The 22,410-nt window shown below is 45.8% G+C and overlaps 1 protein-coding gene across 1 annotated transcript in view; it reads right to left on the bottom strand.

The window, feature by feature from the left end:
* The window catches only part of RILP (Rab interacting lysosomal protein), a 62,181-nt gene extending 41,410 nt beyond the window's left edge, over positions 1-20,771 (bottom strand). The window contains exon 1 of the mRNA XM_073667731.1: positions 20,340-20,771. Within this exon, the coding sequence (XP_073523832.1) occupies positions 20,340-20,756 (417 nt within the window). The 5' untranslated portion in view covers positions 20,757-20,771. The remainder of the gene's footprint in view (positions 1-20,339) is intronic.
* Positions 20,772-22,410: the final 1,639 nt, after the last annotated feature.

Genomic DNA, 22,410 nt, shown 5'->3' with positions numbered 1-22,410 from the left:
CTCTGGCCCATCAAGAGTCACTCTCATTTCATCAGTCCATAAAACCTTTGAAAAATCAGTCTTAAGATATTTCTTGGCCCATTCTTGACGTTTTATCTTATGTTTCTTCTTCAAAGGTGGTCGTTTTTCAGCCTTCCTTACCTTGGCCATGTCCCTGAGTATCGCACACCTTGTGCTTTTTGATACTCCAGTAACGTTGCAGCTCTGATATATGGCAAAACTGGTGGAAAATGGCATCTTGGCAGCTTCACGCTTGATTTTCCTCAATTCATGGGCAGTTATTTTGCGCCTTTTTTGGCCAACACGCTTCTTGCGACCCTGTTGGCTATTAGCCATGAAACGCTTGATTGTTCGGTGATCACGCTTCAAAAGTTTGGAAATTTCAAGACTGCTGCACCTCTCTGCAAGACATCTCACAATTTTGGACTTTTCAGAGCCCGTCAAATCTCTCTTCTGACCCATTTTGCCAAAGGAAAGGAAGTTGCCTAATAATTAAGCACAACTTATATAGGGTGTTGATGTCATTAGACAACACCCCTCCTAATTACAGAGATGCACATCACCAGATTTACTTAATTGGTAGTTGGCTCTCAAGCCTATGCAGCTTGGAGTAGGCCAACATGTATAAAAAGTATCGAAGTGATCAAAATACGCATTTGCCTAATAATTCTGCAAGCGGTGTATATATATAAAATGGGTGTTTCAACAAGATAATGACCCTAAACACACCAGTAAACGAGCAAAATATTGGTTCCAGTCCAAAAAATTTAGGTTATGGAGTGACCAGCCCAATCCCCGGACCTTAATCCGATAAAACACTTGTGGGGCGACTTCAAAAATGCAGTTTCTAAGGCAAAGCCAACAAATGCCAAAAAATTGAGGGATATAGCCAAAGCATCCTGGGCTGGAATAACAGCTGACAGGTGCCAGAAGTTGGTTGACTCTATGCAACATATATGGAAGCAGTTCTAAAAAACTGTGGGTATACAACTAAATATTAGGTTAGTGATTCACAGGAATGCTAAATCCTAGAAAAAAAAAAGTACATATTGTGAGTTTGTAAAGACAACTGCAAACACTGCTATTTTTTAGAACAGCCCAATGGTCATTTTTTTAATTTTCTGTAAAATAGTTAAAAACTATATACATTTCTCTTCGTATTTTGAATTAGAAAACAGTGTGCAATGTTCCCAATGCATGGAAATAAGAACTAGTATAAAGATTTTGTGCTTAACTCATGTTTTTGAACACACTGCTATTATATTGAACATTACTGCTCATGTTACGATACGGCTTATTGTAATATGAATTCTTACCTGTAGCAGCTAATCAAGCCCATAAAATTTACTGCTTTTTAAATCATATTGCTCTTGTTATTCAGCTTTTGCACCTTGAAAAACTGCTCCCCCCACACAGTATGATGGGCATCACAGCTCCCCAAATACACACATTGTATGATGGACCCCACAGCTCCTCCGCACACAAACTGACTGCATAATGGACCTTACAACTCCTCCCCCCACACACATACACACTGTATGATGGATCCCACAGCCCCTTACACACACACACACACACACACACACACCCCATGAAGGCCCCCTTAGTAACCCTCCCCGCACACACAGTATAGTGGTCCACACAGCTCCCCTCTCTCCACACACAATATGATGGTCCCAGCAGCTCCCCTCCCCACACAGTATGATGGTCTTTATAAAGTGTCCACACGAACACACATACACAGTAAGATGGCCCCCTCATGCCTTCCCCACACAGCATGAAGGCCCCATCAGCCCCACCCACACATATACAATATGATGGCCCCCTTAGCCGGCTTCTCCCCCAGTATGATGAACCAGTTTCCCTCTCTCCTCCAAAGAACTGACTGTCAATTCAAAATATAAATAAAAAAAAAAAGAAATCTACTCACCTAACCGGTCTCCCCGATGCACTGTTGAGTGCAATGTGTGAATTGAGGCTCTGCACAGCAAGGGAAATCTTGTGACATTATTATGCCTGCTGCGCTGACACTCCGCCACACAGCACACAGGCTGAACAGTGGGGCCGAGAACTGATGGCTCTCTCCTCCACCACTGTAGTCACTAGTATCTGCATCTTGGCAGGTGGAGGGGCAGCTGATTGGTGTGGTATGCCACTATTTGCAGCTCCAGGCAGGAATGTCCAAAGAGCCAGATGAGGCCAGCGGGTCACACCTTGCCCAAGTTTGCTATAGCTAAAAGAGGAGGGAACACGTCAGCGCCAGTGAAAATAAAATTTTTAAGAGTTAATTCATTCCATATCTTGCATTCTGGCAATCATTGGCCAGTGGGTCACACCTTGATTTCCACACACTTGTGGCGATTTTTATATGTTGCCCATGTGAGCTGCAAGTGCTGGCGGCAGGTATTACTAAGTGCAGCCACTCAGGCTGCTGCCGCCTTATGCTATTTATTTTTGGAAAATAAATACTTTATGTACTTTCTAAGTACATCCACTTCTCTGGGCTGCCAGGCATATTATCATGTGAACACCCTTAATAAACAATATTTAATGCTGAAAGGCTCTTTATACCAGAGGCATCCATGAAATAGAATTGAATAGAAATGATAGTGGAATAATAATGCTAAGTGCTCAATAATATGTGGGTGCTCTCATTTGCTATGTCATGCCCTGTGCACCTAATCTCCATAGCTATCGGTTCTACAGTAGATCTTCCCATCTTGATAACATATGGAAGAAAAAAACGGGTATACTGGGCAACAATCCTGCCCTGCCAGGTGACAGTCTGAGGACAGTACATGATTTGAGGAGTATAAAAAAAGATCACACAATGCTAAGTATATAGTTTTGTTTTCCTCAGACTACCCCAAAGTGTGAGAATTCTAATCAGAGCAGGACACCAAGTGTATGATCACAGAGATATTATTCTGTGGACTTTCCAATGGATTCTAATCATTTTTGTGACAATGTATCAGTATAGACTGCAGACAACTCTTCTGTCGGACCTCCAGATCATTACATCTCTCAGACATAAGAAGTGTTGGTAGTTTGTTCAGCTTCTGTTTGTAAACAACATTGTTTCCACTGACTGGATTCAGTAAACATTGAGTAACTTTCTATTATACAATGATTAAGCTTTATTTTCATAAGGCTAAATAGAAACATACACATTGTTAATAGCAGCTTACTGACAGTTTCCAGGTAGTAGTTTTTCAGTGTGCTCACACTACAAAAAATGTGAAGGCAGCACAGACATGATAACTAGAGTCATCCCTACCTATTTGGATGCCATACATATACACTGCTCAAAAAAATAAAGGGAACACTCAAATAACACCTAGATCTGAATGAATGAAATATTCTCATTGAATACTTTGTTCTCTACAAAGTTGAATGAGCTGACAACAAAATCACACAAAAATCATCAATGGAAATCAAATTTATTAACCAATAGCGGCCTGGATTTGGAGTCACCCCCAAAATTAAAGTGGAAAAACAAGTCCTTAAAACAAGTCAAAATGAGGCTCCGTATTGTGTGTGGCCTCCACGTGCCTGTATGACATCCCTACAACGCCTGCACATGCTCCTGATGAGGTTGCGGATGGTCTCCTGTGGGATCTCCTCCCAGACCTGGACTAAAGCATCCGCCAACTCCTGGACAGTGTCGTGCCACGTCACGTTGGTAGATGGAACGAGATATGATGTCCCAGATGTGCTCAATCAATTCAGGACAGGGGAACAGGCGGGCCAGTCCATAGCTTCAATGCCTTCATCTTGCAGGAACTGCTGACACACTCCAGCCACATGAGGTCTGGCATTATCCTGCATTAGGAGGAACCCAGGGCCAACCGCAGCAGCACATGGTCTTACAAGGGGTCTGAGGATCTCATCTCGGTACCTAATGGCAGTCAGGCTACCTCTGACGAGCACATGACTGTGCGGCCCTCCAAAGAAATGCCACCCCACACCATTACTGACCCACTGCCAAACCGGTCATGCTGAAGGATGTTGCAGGCAGCAGATCGCTCTCCATGGCGTCTCCAGACTGTCACATGTGCTCAATGTGAACCTGCTTTCATCTGTGAAGAGCACAGGGAGCCAGTGGCGACTTTGCCAGTACTGTTGTTCTCTGGCAAATGCCACGCGTCCTGCACGGTGTTGGGCTGTGAGCACAACCCCCATCTGTGGACGTTGGGCCCTCATACCACCCTCATGGAGTCGGTTTCTAACAGTTTGTGCAGACACATGCACATTTGTGGCCTGCTGGAGGTCATTTTCAGGACTCTGGCAGTGCTCCTCCTGTTCCTCCTTGCACAAAGGTGGAAGTAGCCGTCCTGCTGCTGGGTTGTTGCCCTCCTACGGCCCCCTCCACGTCTCCTGGTGTACTGGCCTGTCTCCTGGTAGCGCCTCTGGACACTACGCTGACAGACACAGCAAACCTTCTTGCCACAGCTCGCATTGATGTGCCATCCTGGATGAGCTGCACTAACTGAGCAACTTCTGTGGGTTGAAAAGTCTGTCTAATGCTACCACGAGTGTGAAAGCACAACCAACATTCAAAAGTGACAAAAACCATCAGCCAGAAAGCATTGGTACTGAGATGTGGTATGTGGTCCCCACCTGCAGAACCACTCGTTTATTGAGGGTGTCTTGATAATTGCCAATAATTTCCATCTATTGTCTATTCCATTAGCACAACAGCATGTGAAATTGATTGTCAATCAGTGTTGCTTCCTAAGTGGACAGTTTGATTTCACAGAAGTTTGATTTACTTGGAGTTATATTCTGTTGTTTAAGTGTTCCCTTTATTTTTTTGAACCGTGTACAATGATCCAAAGTAGGGGACTTTCTGCGGTTCTAACTCTGATAGACTTGAAAAGTTGTCTATTTATTTTAAAGGGTGCCATGGAATAGAAACTACCAAATTTTGCCACCAACTGTGGCAAGAAACTGGGGGTGTCAGCATTCGGGCCTGGGATGAGTAGCTGATAGCCATTGTGGCGATCCAATGGGTTGGATTTTAGACAGAAATTTCCCAAGGAATTAGACAACATGATTCTTGACAAAATGACTACTTGGAATGTGTCTTAAGCCCCGTTACACTAAGCGAGATCACTAGCGAGATCGCTGCTGAGTCACAAGTTTTGTGACGCAACAGCGACCTCAGCAGCGATCTTGCTACGTTTGATAAGTAGCAGCGACCAGGCCCCTGCTGTGAGATCGCTGGTTGTGTCGAAATGGCCTGGACCATTTTTTTGATCGTTGAGGTCCCGCTGGGTAGCATGCATCGGTGTGTTTGACATCTTACCAACGACCTCGTTGGCGACGCAGAACTGAGACACATAGGCGTGCATTTGCGTTGCATCGTTATACAGGTCGCTACGGGTCGCCGTATCATTGCTGCGTCGTTGGGAAGATCTGACTGTTTGACATATTACCAGCGACCACATAGCGACGCAGCAACGATCCCTGCCAGGTCGTATCGTTGTCGGGATCGCTGTAGCGTTGCTAAGTGTGACGGTACCTTTACATACTATACGAGATCAATGAAGTCTCTCACATTATTTGTTCATCTTTGGCCAGCTTGAGACAACCCTCACAAACCGTAGGGCAGACCTGGGCAAAGTGCGGCTCGCAAACCAAGAGAGTCAGAGGGCTGGATACAGTGGCATCCCACACCAAGCAGTCGCCCCCTGCTCGGTGTCTGACTTTCCCCAGTATTTATATCTGGAGGAGAAAATGATGAAACAGGAAGCCACCGGCTCCTTGTTCAATCATGCAGTCTGTGCAACTTAGTCTCTGCTCAGTGGGTGCAATGACATCACCAGACCGCCATGACCCCAAAGATAAGAAGCACCCAGAAACTCCGACACCACAGCACTGCCTCACTACTGAGACTGTACATAAAGTGCAGCACATATTCATCTCAACTAAAAGCCTGAATGCTTAGATCAGGCATAAAACAGACAATTACAGCACATCCTGCATTGAACTACTGTACCCAATTTACTATATATTTTAGGAGTCTGAGCCGGTCCATTTTATACCGACTCCACCAAAATGGACACCGACTCCAACTCAACAGCCCTGAATACAGCTTTCATTGCAAAATCTTCAGTTTTACTTAAATTAGTGGATGCAAATATGAATTTTAAAAGGACATGATTTTTAAGCACAGCACCAAGTCTTCTATGCATGGAATGAACATGTTGGCGACATATTGCAAAATATACAATTTTCCTTTCTTCATGAACAATCTCTTTGAGAGCCTGGATGCTGAATGGAGAGTGATGCTCAACTTGTCTCTCAGAATTCCCCATTGGTGCTCAATTTGTTTCAGATCAGGAGACATACAGAGGTGCCCAAAAGTTTCTTTTTTTTTTTTTTTTTTTTTTAAAAGTGTGATTTCTTCTGTCTGGTTGCTGTGGTGCCATTTTCCTGGTGATTTAGTAAACTGGAAGCAAATGGTTGTCAGCTATAAGGATGAAAATTGTGTTTAACATTGTTTTATCCCTTTATGTGTTCGTTTTCAACATATGTTGGGCCAAATGTTTTGCATATTTTATCATAGGTATTTGAATTTGGCCTAACTTTTTTAAAGTGTGTGTGAGTGTGTGTGTGAGTGTGTGTGTGTGTGTGTGTGTGTGTGTGTGTGTGTGTGTGTGTGTGTGTGTGTGTGTGTGTGTGTGTGTGTGTGTGTGTGTGTGTGTGTGTGTGTGTGTGTGTGTGTGTGTTTCTTAGGTTAAAACAAATTTATCACCAGATGTCAGAAAGCTTATTATTCTTAAGAGTGAAGTCAGGCAAAAGTCAAAAAGAGATAAGTATGGAATTCAGCTGTTCTCAGCGTCAAGTGTCACATATATTAAAGAAAGAAAAAGAAGATTATGGAACAGCTGACAAACCTAGAAGTGGACGACCACAACTTCATGCACTTTCAATTCATCACCAGGGAAATGGCATCACAACAACCAGACAGAAGAAATCACACTTTTAAAAAAAAAATGCAAAACTTTTGGTCACCACTGTACTTGGCCACTGAATCACTTTCACCATATTCTTCAGAAATGCAACAGTGGCCTTAGATGGGGATCATGGTCATGTTGGAAAAGTGTACGTCTACCAAGGGTACAGCATGATTGTAGCATCTTTCCTTTCAATATAGAGCAGTACATTGTCAATTCATAATACCATCAATGAATTGCAGCTACCCATGCATTTCTCTAAATGCATAGTGACTACAGTGAAACATGGTGGTGGCAGTGTCCTTATCTGCGGCTGCATAAGTGCTGCTGGTAACTGGGAGCTACATTTCATTGATGGTATCATGTAGTCACAGATGTACTGCTCTATATTGAAAGAGAAAATGTCACCATCACTCTGTGCCCTTGCTAGACGTGCACATTTCCAACATGAAAATGATCCAAAACACAAATCTGTTGCGTTTCTGAAGAACAAGGTGAAAGTGATTCAACGGTGGGAAATTCTGTAGAGACAATTTGAGCGTCGTAATTTGAATAAAACTGACGATTTTCAAATTAATCTTATATTATTAATCTTACTTTCATGTTATATTTTTTAAAAATTCAATGAAACTCAGACTTGTCAAAATTGTTCATGTATTCACTGAGATATTGGTCTGATGAGTCCAAATTTAAGATCTTTGGTTTCAACCACAGTGTCTTTGTGCGACGCAGAAAAGGTGAACGGATGGACTCTACATGCCTGGTTCCCACCGTGAAGCATGGAGGAGGAGGTGTGATGGTGTGGGGGTGCTTTGCTGGTGACACTGTTGGGAATTTATTCAAAATTTAAGGCATACTGAAACAGCATGGCTACCACAGCATCTTGCAGTGTCAGGGGTACGGCAGGTAAACAAAAGTATTTGCCTTCGACGCTGCCTGTTCCCCATGATGGCTGCCCTTGCACATTCTCCGATGCATAACTCAAAGGGTGCTATGTGTGCAGTGGTGCTACAAAACTGGTGTGCCCCAAGGTTCCCGAATACGGCTGCAAAGTATGTTCAAGAATGTATATCTTGTGTAAAACATAACCCTGGTAGGCCTATTCGAGTCCCACGAAAATGCACACCAAAACCAGATTACCCATTTCAGAGACTGCAGGTGGACTACATACAGCTACCTAAGGTGGGTAATTATGAATAAGCCCTGGTATGCATTGACCTTTTCTCTGGGTGGCCAGAAGCTTGGGCGGTGACTAAAGCAAACACAAAAACTACTGCTAAAAAATTGATCAGTGAAGTGGTTTGTAGATATGGGGTGCCCGAAACTATAGAAAGTGGCAGAGGAACCCACTTTACTGGGGAACTAATGAAACAAATCATGGTCACTCTTGGGATAGGGAACATGGAAAGCCTGTTCTATCATCCACAAAGTAGTGGGAAGGTGGAACGTCTCAATGGTACCTTGAAACTAAAAATTCAAAAATGCATGGAAGAAACGCACTTGTCCTGGGTAGATTGTTTGCCTACAGCATTGTATTCAGTGAGGACCGCCCGAAGGGGGAGGGAGAAGCTGTCCCCATATGAAATACTGTTTGGTAGTGTCCCTAAGACAGGGTTATATTTCCCACAGCAGCTGCAGGCCTCCTATGGTTCTCTCACTGAATATGTTCTGGAGTTGCATAAACATTTGACTGTTACTCATAATCGTGTTCTTTCCTCTATCCCAGACCCCAATTGCCTCAGCGGCACTCACACTTTGGTACCAGGAGACTGGGTCGTGGTAAAGAGACATATGAGGAGACCACTGGAGCCCAGATACAGTGAACCATTCCAAGTGCTGTTAACCACTGCCACTACGGTCAAGCTTCAAGGCAAGGACACTTGGATCCACACCAGCCATTGTAAAAAGATTTTGAAACCCAGCAGCAGCAAAGATGATGACCCTGTTTGTTTGGACTATGGTGATAGCAACCGTACCCTTTGCCCTAACTCTCCATGAAGTACTTAAAGAGAACTGGGATAACAAACTGATAAAGCATCACCAAGTCTTACTCCAAGACATGAACTCTAATGACCGTCCTAAGAACTGTTGGATATGCACCCATAGTCCAATATCCTCCAATACTATGCCTTATTTAGCTATTCCAGTGACTTTGAATGAAATGTTTAAGTTAAGTAACTACACTTTTGCTATTAAGAGACTATGCAAGAAAACACACAAGATTAAGCATCACAGGCCTGCAAAATATAATGGAACTTCTCCTATAAACATATATGATGAGATTTACAAGCAAGATATTTGTCGGTGAACGGGATTCATCCCCTCCAGGCTTTTATAGCATGGGGAAGTAGCTGATGACTAAATTGTTTTGTAAAATAATAAAAAGGGAGGAGTTGTTGTGGTTAATTTTTTAATATCTAGATATCATTATTAATTTAGATAAAAACAATTTATATTTTTGCTATGTATGAAGTCTGCTTGAGTGTTTTCTAATTTTACATTGTGGAATGTCTGACTAAGATACTTGTTTCCTGAAAAGTCCTTGACAAGAAGGTTTACGCTGAGCCAAGGGAAATTTGTTACTAATAAGTCTATTTCGGTTTTCTGTAACAATGAAGTTCTGTTCTGTCTAGCTAATAAATATGGCGAGTCTTTGCTGCCACACGAGGAAGACTCTACCTGCTGACAATGAATGTAACATGTATTCTGTCTCTCTTCCTTCATCGATGAAGTATCTTAACTTGAATCTCACTGGCAGTGTGAAGACCCTTTGCTGTCTATTCCAAAGTTCTCCTTAAAACAAAGAGGGTCTCCATAACAGATGCCACTCACATCGTCCATGTGGGTTTTTTTTTTTGTTTGTTTGTTTTTTTACGCACCCATAAACTTAACTGGGTGAGCCTCATCCGAGACTTGGAAGAAAGTAGTGCAAACTGCAAACTTTTTTCTCAAGGACAGTCGGACCTGTTTATCTGAACAGCCCTACTGCATAACATGGGTCAGTGTGCTGTTCATGGGATATCTGATTAAAAATCTGACAGTACACATCCTATATGTTTATGCTTGTCTGCATGAGCCCTAAATGTTATCAATTCACCTGCTCGCATAAAAAGAGAGCTTCCAACAATACCATTATAGTATTTGTGAAATTCCCTAATATAGCTGATAGAGTAGCACGGGAGCAGAACATCAGTACACTATAGTGTGGAAAACAATACTCCAACTGATGAAGTGAATTCAATAGTTAACAATGAAGATCTCGCATACAGATTGGCAGAAAATAAAGGTGGGTTACAGTTTAATTTCCCACCTGTTCTCCAGCGAGTGGGAGCAGATCCCATGTACTGTACATCACCATATTCAATGCCTCTGGCAGCATCCTTCAGTTGGAAACAATCATGAAATAGTGAAAGGCGTTTTTTTTTCTTAGTATTAGTTATAGGACATTGTTCCAAAAAATATACGGGCTGATGGGATAATGGTGCTGAAACAGACGATTTGCGTGCGATGTTCACTTCCTTTTACTTTCGGTCACAAAGTCTATTTTTGTCTGTGACCTCCCCTCCTCGTGTGACACTTCTATGATTTATTATATACTCAAATATAGCAATGCAGTTCATCAGCAGAGTAATGCCTGCCTATGGCATTATAATTAAAGGGGATCTCCACACAGGAATAAATGTTTACAAATCCACCGAGAATGCTAAAAAATGACAAAAGAACATATACTAATCTTCTTGGTCCGATATTTCCTGGGTTTCCCACCAAACTCCACTTCCTGCTCCCTCTCTACATGGACATGTTACTGCTGCCACCGATCACTGGCACTAGCAGTTACATGTCCGTTTAAAGAGGTCATCACTAGAGCAAGGAGTAAAGACAGGCAGTGGACATGGGATAAGAGGAGTAGAAGTTTATTTTTTATTTTCAAAATATTATATTTTCGCTTGACAACTCCTTGAAACTTTTCCTGAATCCATTACAAAGTTTTTTGTTTGTTTTTTTAAAGCATATAGGTTTTTTTATTTATTTATTAAACAAATACAAATAATACAAAACAATAAATTTAACAACACTCTACGGTTTCCTCTACAGCACTGAAAGTGCGGCACCTGGGAGAAAAAACAAAACAAAACTTCATTTCCCCCAGGAGCCGCCGGCTTTCAGTCAGGCAGGCGAGCCTGAAGCAATTACAGTCACGGCTCACAGCATCAAGAGCATCGGCTGTAAGAAAGCCCAGGGGCACTAATGCACTGCACCACAAACTGCCAGTGCCGGGGTGTGCCAACAGCTGGCACTCTCAGTGCTGTGAGCGGTGACTGTGCCCACTATGCATTTTTTAAGTCATTTCCGCAGAGGCAATTCCACTGCAGAAACGCTTAAAAAACGCTTGGTAGAATGTCTGCCACTTTCCCCAATGATAATCCGCATGTGCTGTGCAAATGCAGTGGAAATTTCCACTGCGGATTATCATTGCGGAAAAATCCGCAGCATTACCAGTTATTTTGCGGAAGCGCAGCGTTTTCGCCGCCATTGACTTGCATTGGAACACACGGAATCCGCATCACTGCATCTGTACATGCGGATTCCATGCTTTTCAATGTGCGGATGGTACCCGGGTTTGGAGAAGAGGAGACTCTCCTCCAGACCTGGGTACCATAGAACCTTTAAAAAAAAAAATTTAATAAAAAAATATACATTATACTTACCTTCTGATGGCCCCCGGTGTCTTTATCCGATGTGTCCTGGCTTGCCAGCAGCTCACGGTGGACTCAAGGACCTGCCATGACGTCATTTAGTCATGTGACTGGTCACGCGACCGCTGGCGTCGGAAGGTCCTTTAGTCTACCGCGAGCTGCCGGCAAGCCAGGACGCATCGGATAAAGACACCGGGGGCCATCAGAAGGTAAGTATATATTTATTTTTTAACATTCTTTCGGTTACACTATATAAATCCATGCCGTTTGCATGGATTTATATAGTGTGACCAAGTTGACAAGCACTTTCCAAGTGATGCTAAAATTGCTTGGAAAGCGCTTGTCAACCCGCATGTGGAAATGAATATGAAGAACATTTCACATCCGCTTGTCCCTGGCAGGAAAAAAGCATGTACGATCCGCATGTACAATCCGCATGCGTTTTTTTCTGCCAGGGAGACGCGGAAACGCTCAGGAAAAAATCCGGAGCATTTCTGCATCATGGGCACATACAGTGGTGGCCAAAAGTATTGGCACCCCTGCAATTCTGTCAGATAATACTCAGTTTCTTCCTGAAAATGATTGCAATCACAAATTCTTTGGTATTATTATCTTCATTAAATCTGTCTTCAATGAAAAAACACAAAAAGAATTGTCCTAAAGCCAAATTGGATATAATTCCACACCAAACCTAAAAAAGGGGGTGGACAAAAGTATTGGCACTGTTTGAAAAATCATGTGATGCTTCTCTAATTCGTGTAATTAACAGCACTTGTAACTTACCTGTGGCACCTAACAGGTGTTGGCAATAACTAAATCACACTTGCAGCCAGTTAACATGGATTAAAGTTGACTCAGCCTCTGTCCTGTGTCCTTGTGTGTACCACATTGAGCATGGAGAAAAGAAAGAAGACCAAAGAACTGTCTGAGGACTTGAGAAACCAAATTGTGAGGAAGCATGAGCAATCTCAAGGCTACAAGTCCATCTCCAAAGACCTGAATGTTCCTGTGTCTTCCGTGCGCAGTGTCATCAAGAAGTTTAAAGCCCATGGCACTGTGGCTAACCTCCCTAGATGTGGACGGAAAAGAAAAATTGACGAGAGATTTCAATGCAAGATTCTGCGGATGGTGGATAAAGAACCTCGACTAACATCCAAACAAGTTCAAGCTGCCCTGCAGTCCGAGGGTACAACAGTGTCAACCCGTACTATCCGTCGCCGTCTGAATGAAAAGGGACTGTATGGTAGGATACCCAGGAAGACCCCACTTCTTACCCCGAGACATAAAAAAGCCAGGCTGGAGTTTGCCAAACTTACCTGAGAAAGCCTAAAACGTTTTGGAAGAATGTTTTCTGGTCAGATGAGACAAAAGTAGAGCTTTTTGGGAAAAAGCATCAACATAGAGTGTACAGGAAAAAAAAAAGAGGCATTCAAAGAAAAGAACACGGTCCCTACAGTCAAACATGGCGGAGGTTCTATGATGTTTTGGGGTTGCTTTGCCGCCTCTGGCACTGGACTGCTTGACCGTGTGCATGGCATTATGAAGTCTGAAGACTACCAACAAATTTTGCAGCATAATGTAGGGCCCAGTGTGAGAAAGCTGGGTCTCCCAGCAGGACAATGACCCAAAACACACTTCCAAAAGCACTATAAAATGGTTTGAGAGAAAGCACTGGAGACTTCTAAGGTGGCCAGCAATGAGTCCAGACCTGAATCCCATAGAACACCTGTGGAGAGATCTCAAAATGGCAGTTTGGAGAAGGCACCCTTCAAATATCAGGGACCTGGAGCAGTTTGCCAAAGAAGAATGGTCTACAATTCCAGCAGAGCATTGTAAGAAACTCACTGATGGTTACCGGAAGTGGTTGTTCGCAGTTATTTTGGCTAAAGGTTGTGCAACCAAGTATTAGGCTGAGGGTGCCAATACTTTTGTCTGGCCCATTTTTGGAGTTTTGTGTGAACTGATCAATGATTTGATTTTTGCTTCATTCTCTTTTGTTTTTTCCTTGCAAGCAAATTAAATGAAGATAATAATACCAAAGAATTTGTGATTGCAATCATTTTCAGGAAGAAACTGAGTATTATCTGACAGAATTGCAGGGGTGCCAATACTTTTGGCCACCACTGTAGCCTAATTGCTCCTTGTATGCTTGCATGACTGAAAGCTGGCAGCTCCCAGGAGCCACACTTTCAATACGGCAGCTGGGCACCTTCATAACACTATTAACCTGCAGACTAACCTTACATCTGCAGGTTTATAGCATTATTGGACCTGACAGGTTCCCTTTAAACACTCCATCTAGCTGAACGTGAGACAGAAGATGAATACCTACCGAATCCTATGGCTAGAAGCCCTCCAATCTGAAGAACTGTGAGAGCTTCAGACTAAGTTAAAGAGGAGTGAATGGAGTGAAGCTCGAAACCCCCATAAGCTGTTTGCTTTTTCACCCCCACACTTTGACCATTAGGCCACGTTCACACGTTGAGTATTTGGTCAGTATTTTACATCAGTATTTTCCAGCCAAAACCAGGAGTGGGTGATAAATACAGAAGTGGTGACGTGTTTCTATTATACTTTTCCTCTGATTGTTCCACTCCTGGTTTTGGCTTACAAATACGGATGCAAAATACTGACCAAACACTGAATGTGTGAGCATGGCCTTAAGGAAACGGTAGGATGTTTTGCAGTGGAATTCTGTCTCCAGGGATAGCAATAGAGCCATACTATCCGTGTGTGCCAAAAGTAAGGGTTGGAAGCAGCTAATACCCCTCTTCCCCAAAAATCAATAGGTGGTCCTTATATAGAGCCACTTTCTCCACCAATGACCCATAAATCAAACCCTTTATCCTTGGGTTAGTCCTTATGGCCTGCACAAGGGGTTCCACTGTCAATGCAAAAAGCAACGCACTGCAGTATTTTTAGATCACTTGTTTGCACGCAGGCAACAAATCCATTACATGGGTCACTTAACATGTATAACATTTGCACAGAATGTAGAAGAGTATGAAATAAACATAAATATGCTCAATACTTCAATCACTGCCCCTGCAGTACAGGCTACTGCAGTGATCTGCCCTGGACTGTAGATGATGAGGTCTTATTGTCTTCTGACCCATGAGGCCAGTAATTTGCTGCAGCAAACCAGGTGTCTGTGACGGGATGTGGTTGATTTTCGTCCAATTCCAGTCACCTGACCACTGCAGGCAATAACTGACCTCAGTCGGACAACCCCTTTAATGGTGTTGCACAGTACTGAAATGGGAAACTGTTTCACATGCACTTTCTTAAGTGTATCTGAGTGCTTTATGAAGTACTATTTGCAGACTCCTTGGAGAGGTTAAAAAGATGAAGAGTACAAGGACGTTGGGAAAGACAGAGAAATCTGCTGCCTCATAGACAACTTGTTCATCCAACTCTTCCAAGACCATCAGGGTTTAAATGTTTTTTTTGTGGGGGCATTTACATTGCATGGGGGCCTTCTGACTGTCCCCAAACAGATTATGTCACGAGATATTAGGATCGACAACTGGAATTCAGTCACACAAACCTTATGTTTGGCGGGAAATAAGACGCTACCAGATGATACTTGCAGTAAGTGTCTAATAGAGAACACAGGATCGCTTGGCCGAGTATGGGACTACTTAAAAAGGTTGTCCACTACTTTTACTTTGATGGACTGTCCTTAGGATAGGTCATCAACGTCTGATCGAATGGGTTCCGACACCCGGCACCCCCGTCGATCAGTTGTTATCGGTGTCAACGGCCGCCAGCCGGAAGAACTCGCTTGCAGAGCTAGCTGTCTACTTGTAATGGCTGAGGCTTGGTACTGCACATCTGACGCGCCCCCTGGGACGTGGGGTGCCCGATGCTGGGCCGGTAGATGCTGGTGGGGGATATCACGGTGGCTGGCCAGGTCCGTGGCCCAGGGCAGTCAACAAAAAGGGGAATTATTTATAGGGGATTTGTAAAGTGTTCGTGACGCCACCTGTGGTGCCTGGTAAGGATTACCAGCGCTGCGACAGTCCTCTGAGGCGGATGTTAGGACAGCTTATGATGGAACAGCTCCCCACAGGTGGAGCGGGCCTCAGGGCAGCGTGGGGAAATGGATGGTGGCACAGGTTAGAGACGGCCAGGACGGTTCAGGGAGAAATGACAGACACTCACACGGGGGTGCGCTTCGGTACCTTTACTGGTGTTGTTGCAGGTAGGGTTCAGGGTACTCAATAAGAAGGGTGCACTTCTGGACTCTCCCCAGTGAGCAGGTATAGGGCCTCCTGATCCGTTGCTTCCACTTGCTAAGCTTCTGACCTGCCTGGAGCTAGGCCTGGCTTAATTACTGTCTCTCTCTCTTGCACCTGCTGACCTGGTGGTAGGGCCTTCTCTTGGAGATCACTCTCCCTGGACGCTGGGGCCTCCGTGACTCCTAGCCCTGGTACGGTAGTCAGCGTTGGTCAACCTGGGACTTGTAGTCCTCCAGGTATCCGGTGGTCCCTACTGGGTATAAAGGGACCCGGTAGGCGCGGACCCGGGGTCCGGTGTATAGTTCGGGGTGAGCCTGGTACGCTCCTCTGCCCCCTTGTTACTTCTTCTCTCCTCTCGCCTTCGGCCACACTCAGGGCCCTCACCAGGCTTCAACTCGTGCTGTAGGCCTTGGCTCGCCTAAGCACAGCAGCCAGCGTGCAGCCTCTTCACTGGTCTAAGTGCCAGCACACTCTCTCTCTGACTGAGAGACTCACTTCTCACTGACTGAACTGCCTAGCTCCACCCTCCATTTATATACGTCCCTAACGGGCTCCCTCTGCTGGTCTGAGGTGGTAGGGTGGAGGTGTGTGAATGTGTAAGGGCCTCTTGTGGAGAAGTCCATCCATGCACCCTTCTGGGATCTGTGGCACCTGTGCGTAGCAGGGCGCCACACATCCGCCTCCTATTCAAATCAATACTTCAGGCCGGCAGCAGTCGCCATCGATAACAGCTAATCGGCGGGGGTGACGAGTGTCAGACCCTGGACGATCAGACATTGATGACCTATCGTAAAGACAGGCCATCAGTGAAAAAGTAGCGGACAATCTCAATAAAATATTTACCGATCGCCATCTTCCTTGGTTTCCAGCACCTCTCCGGTCCTCTTCCGGATCACGACTTTTCCGGCTCACACAGGAATCGTTAACATCATGCTACTTCCTTCATTGTAAGCCTATGCAGCCTTAGAACAAGCCTCCATGGACTTACATTATGAAAACGGCTTCTGGTCCATATAAACTCCTGTGTGATCAAGCTAGTCTGATTTGAAGTCACATAACAGAGAAGAGGACCAGTGCCTCGCTGCAAACCAGGGAAGACGGCGATCGGTGAATATATTAATGCACCTACACTACATCACATACATACTTAGAAAGGAGTAGGGGTTACAATTTTTGCCTGGAGTGCTTCTTTAATAAATAAGCGCTGATGTGACCAGACCGTAATAATATCACCTACACTGACAATCCAATGCTTTCCAACTGACCTGTTCCAGCAGTAAATTTAAATGCCCTGTATTCACAATTGGCCACTTTATATCTGTGTGCATTTAATAGGGAGCGCGGCGTATGAACCGCTGACTGACATCCCTGGCAGCAGCTTCTCCCCAGCACAAACAGTTCATCCACAAGGAACAAAATCCACAACACTTGGTCCGGATTTTACTGTGGAAATGCCACAGATTTCACTCTCTTCTTCACTCAGGTTTTTGCTCACGTAAGTTCACACACAACAAATTTGTTATAGAATTTCTACAACGTTAAAACACACAAAATGATACAGATAGCGAACAGGTTATTATGTGCGTACATTGCCGACTTCACCGTCTGCATAGTATCGGCCGATGCTCCGATCCATAGATCTGGTGAAATTACTCTGCAGGTTTTTTCTGTAGAGCGAGGATCCACTACGCTGTTAATGTAAAATGCAGAGGATCTCTCACCTGAAATTTGTAGGTGAGTCCGGTACTAATACGACTGATGCGAACAGTCTGTGCACGGCACTGAGGATCTCACGGGTCCCCTACTGCCCCCTACTACTGATGGCTCGTTCTCCCGTTCTGAATCAGTCACTGTGGAAGTGGATGGGGGCGTCACTGCATCCTGGGGGCAGCAGTTTGTAATTAGATGTCAGTTTGTGGGGACAGAGAAACCCTTTAATCTCTGACACATGGTCTGGGAAATAAATATGGAGCCTTTAGTTGCTGCAGTCCGATCCTCTGGTACCATTGATGTAATACTGGGATGGGAGCATTTTACGGGTCTCCCACTCCTTGGCCACCCTGTTCTTAACTGCCCGAGTCCCCTGAGTAAAATAAGAAGAGCTTATACTCACCTCACACAGCATCGCCGCCCCATCTATATCGATGGCTTTTCTCCCATTGCTCACGTGACATTTTTGTGGCCGCTATTATTCCCTCAGAGTGGACGTCGGCGCTAATGGAACATCGATGAGTAGCAGCCGCTGATTGGTTGCAGCGGTCACTTGATACAACAATGTCATGTGACCCATATGGCACTGCTATCGCTGGAATGGCACTACCGCATGCAAGTGTGACTTGTTTCATTTTCTAAGGGATCCTGGTTTGATAGAGCAGCGGTGGTCCTGTAGTGGACAACTCCACTATCAGTATTTGGTCAGTATTTCTTCTCAGGAGTGGGAGCCAAAACAAGGAGTGGGTGATAAATGCAGAATTGGTGCACTGGTTTCTATTATACCTTTTCTCTGATTGTTCCTCACCTGGTTTAGGCTCCCACTCCTGAGAAAAAATACTGACCAAATACTGATAGTGGGGCCGTAGGGCAGCACAATGGCTCAGTGGTTAGCACTGCAGCCTTGCAGCACTGGGGTCCTGGGTTCAAATCCCACCAAGGACAACATCTGCAAGGAGTTTGTATGTCCTACTTGTCTTTTCATGGGTTTCCTTCCACACTCCAAAGACATACTGATAGGGAATGTAGATTGTGAGCCCCAATGGGGACAGGGCCCATAATGTCTGTAAAGCGCTGTGGAACTAATGGTATATAAGTGAGTAAAAACAAGTAAATGGCCTTAGGCTACGTTCGCAAAATCAGTGTTTGTTGTGTTTTTGACGCTGCACAATTTCCGCACCTTAGCTTAATTGCGTTTTTTTCATTGCGCTTTTTGATGATGCACTTTCCGTCTCTGTTTGGTGTCATGCTTAAATAAAGCTGCTTTGTTTTTGAAAACTTCCTACTATTGACATTCTTAGGGTATGTGCCCACGGTCAGGAGCCGCTGCGTGTTTGATGATGCGTGTTATGCAGCGTCAAACCCGCAGCGTCCAGATGTTACAGCATAGTGGATGGATTTCTAGAAATCCCCAGTCCACTAAAGAATAAAATAAAGTCTCTGTACATCTGCGGAAACTGACATGCGGCACATCTTTCAGATCTGCAGAATGTCAATCTCTCTTGCGGGTCCACTGGTGGACTTTCCCCATAGACTAACATCAATGAGGAAATTCTGCATGTGAAAAAGAAAATTGCTCATTTGCATAAAATGAGGGCGGAAGCCGTGCGGCTATTCTGCAGCGCGGAGGCCGCAGCAGCTCCTGTGCGCACATACCCTTAGGTGCGGAACTCATGTGTTTTTATGCATTTACGCTGTGTAATCGCACGTGTGCTTTTTACCTGCGGATTTTCCGCATCTAATAGAAGTCTATGGGGAATTTCCGCACAGAAAACTCTCTAGTTACAAGAGAGATTGCCATCATGCGAATTGGAAAGTCGCACCGCAGGAGAATTTACGCAGCGTAAATAACAAGCACAGCGCCGGAGATTACTATAAAGGCTAAGTGCCCACGTAGCGTTTTTCAAGCATATATGCTGCGGAATTTACGCAGCGTAAACGCTTGTTAAACGCTAGGTAATCCGCCCCCCATGGTCCCCAAGGGGATTCCGCAAGTTCTATGCCCATGCTGCGGATTTTTCCGCAGCGTTTATGCTGCGCTCAAAAATCCGCAGCATGTCCATTAATTTTGCGGAAGCGCAGCGTAATCGCCGCCATTGACTTGCATTGAGACGCACATAATCCGTGTCAGTACATTTGTACTCACGGATTATATGCGTCTCTATGTGCGGATGGTACCTAGTTCTGGAGGAGAGGAGACTCTCATACGGACCCGGGTACCATTGTACTTGTAAAAAAAAGAATAAAATAAAAAATAAAGTTTATATTCACCTTCCGACGGCCCCCGGTCTCCTTCCCTGTGCTTGCGGGCAGGACTGAAAGACCTGCGGTGACGTCACAGTCATGTGCCCGCAGGCCCTTCAATGCAGTGTCCCGCGATCAGCTGGCAGACAGGAGCGAGCGCAGCAACCACACGGGCCATCGGAAGGTAAGTATAGGTTTATTTTTAAACATTCTTGTGGTCACACTATATAAATCCATGCCGGTTTGCAAGACGCTGCAAAAACAACACCGCGTGAAAAACGCCATAAAATCTCATGGTGCACACACAGCCCTATTGTCGCCTCACACCGATCTGTATTGTCGCAGGAGCTGTCAGACAGGCTGCAGTCACTGATCAGTCTGTCAGAAGATAGCGAGGACAACAACTCCCACAGGACAACACACAGCTGCCTGCTGCTTCTTGTAGTTCCACGCGTTACATAACACTATAAATGCACCTGCCTTACCGCTGCGGGGCGCTCGTCTCTGCCCATATGCATGCTCTGCACTGCCCGGATCAGCAGCTCATGCTCTGGGGGTCCCCGCTCTCTCCCGGTTGCAGCGAAGCCCTCCAGCAGCTCCAGTACGCGCACCACCTGCGGGACCACCCCGGACACCGACTCCGGGCCGTACTGCTCGGTCAGTTTCTGCAGCTCGGAGCCCAGGCTCTTCGCCATGCTGTACACATCCTCCAGGGACAGATAGCCCGGGGCCCGCAGCCACACTCGATCCGGTGCCTCCATCCCGCCGCTGTCTTCTGCTGCCACAGCTGTCAAGCCAGAAACAAGGCGCATGGTAGCCCCGCCCACAAACAGCAGGCCGCCCACTGACTGGCGATGGATTGCCCCGCCCACAAACTGCAGGCCGCCCACTGATTGAGCCATGTATTGCCCCGCCCACCGCATGACCTTCTCCTTGTCCCGCCGGTGTCCTCGGTGCGCGGACCTTCTCCTTGTCCCGCCGGTGTCCTCGGTGCGCGCTGCACATCAGGACACAGTCATGTGGTGGTGCCGGGATTAGAGCGCAGGCTGCCGCGTATGGCCGCACTGCGAGCCGCTACACTCATTGATAGGCCCGGAATTAGTGCTGGAAATGATTCAGATACATGAATGTATAAAGAAATGGCAAATCTGTTCTATGCAGTTGACGCGCCCCCTGGGCCTGTGTTGTGCAGGGAATACCCGGAGCCGGATCGCTGGGGGTTGTAGTCTCCGTGGCGCTGACCCGGTCCGTGCCCAGGGTGGTCAATTCAGTGGCAGTCTTATTAGTATGATAATAGTCCGACTACGCCACCCGTGGATTGCGGTCAGTGGGGACTGCCGGTGCAAGGCAGACCGCTGAGGCTGGTGTGTGTGCAGCTAAGAACAGGATGACTCCCCACGGGAGAAGTATAGCCTCAGGGCAGTTAGTGTGGATGATGGGAGTGATGGTGCACGAGCGCAGCAGGAATAACTCAGAGTCCGTGCAGTGCAGTTCAGGGTCTTTACTGATGGTATAACGCAGACCCTCCCGGGAGTACTGGTTAGCAGTAGAGGCCTGGTCAGTCTGTGAGCAAGCAGGATCTCCCCTGGCCAGGCGGAGTTGTAGGCCTCCCCGTCTATCTGTACTCTTTCCTGGCTACCTTGCTCTATGCGGGTAGAAGTAGCCCACGTCCCTGAGTATACCGTGTGGTGCTCACCCGTACGGCCGGTGACTTGGGGCCTTCCGTTAGCCTCCGCTTCACGATGGCGGTGCTGGTCCCTTGCTTGTGACCGGGCTTCTCTGGCCAGAGGACATGGAATCCCCTGCCGGTTGGATTCTGCTGCTGGACCTGGATGTCCCCACAGCCTCGGACTCCGTGTCCGGTCTTAATGTCTTCAGCCAGGACGAGCTATCTAGCTTCCAGCCCCTGGCACTCGCTCCTGCTCCTACAGAGCTCCTTGCTGACACTTTCCCTGTGTCTGGAACTGTCTCCAGGCTCTGACTCTAATCCCGCCCCAGACCCATTTTATAAGGGCAGATTCCTCCCCTCCCAGGTCTGGGTGGGCAGTGTTGCATGCTTAGGGCTCCTGACCAGAGAAACCTCCCACTTGCTCTCAGACGTAATATTTCTATTACTGTGGTAACCAGACCCCTGGAGTGCCATACATTCATGGCATAGGCAGATGTCAGTGTAGTGAGAGTTACTACTAGAGGGGACCAGACCAGTAGGAAAGCCAATCTATGGGTAAGACCAGGCAGGGCCGGGACAAGGGATTTTGGTGCCATAGTCCACAGCCCCACAGTCAGTATTCTGTCAGTATTTTTTCTCAGGAGTAGGAGCCAAAACCAGGAGTGGGTGATAAATGCAGAATTGGTGACTTGTTTCTAGTATACCTTTTCTCTGATTGTTCCTCACCTGGTTTTGTCTCCCACTCTAGAAAGAAAGAATACTGATCAAATACTGTTAGGGGGCCGTGGCCTTAAGGCCCCGTCACACTTAGCGACGCTGCAACGATCCCGACAACGATACGACCTGTCAGGGATCGTTGCTGCGTCGCTATGTGGTCGCTGATGAGC

Source organism: Phyllobates terribilis, unplaced genomic scaffold (assembly GCF_046119375.1).
Source record: "Phyllobates terribilis strain yellow unplaced genomic scaffold, ASM4611937v1 Scaffold_2__4_contigs__length_985480577, whole genome shotgun sequence".
Lineage (NCBI taxonomy): Eukaryota > Metazoa > Chordata > Amphibia > Anura > Dendrobatidae > Phyllobates > Phyllobates terribilis.
The sequence above is the reverse complement of the archived record's forward strand: the minus strand, read 5'-3'. Positions and strand labels throughout refer to the sequence as shown.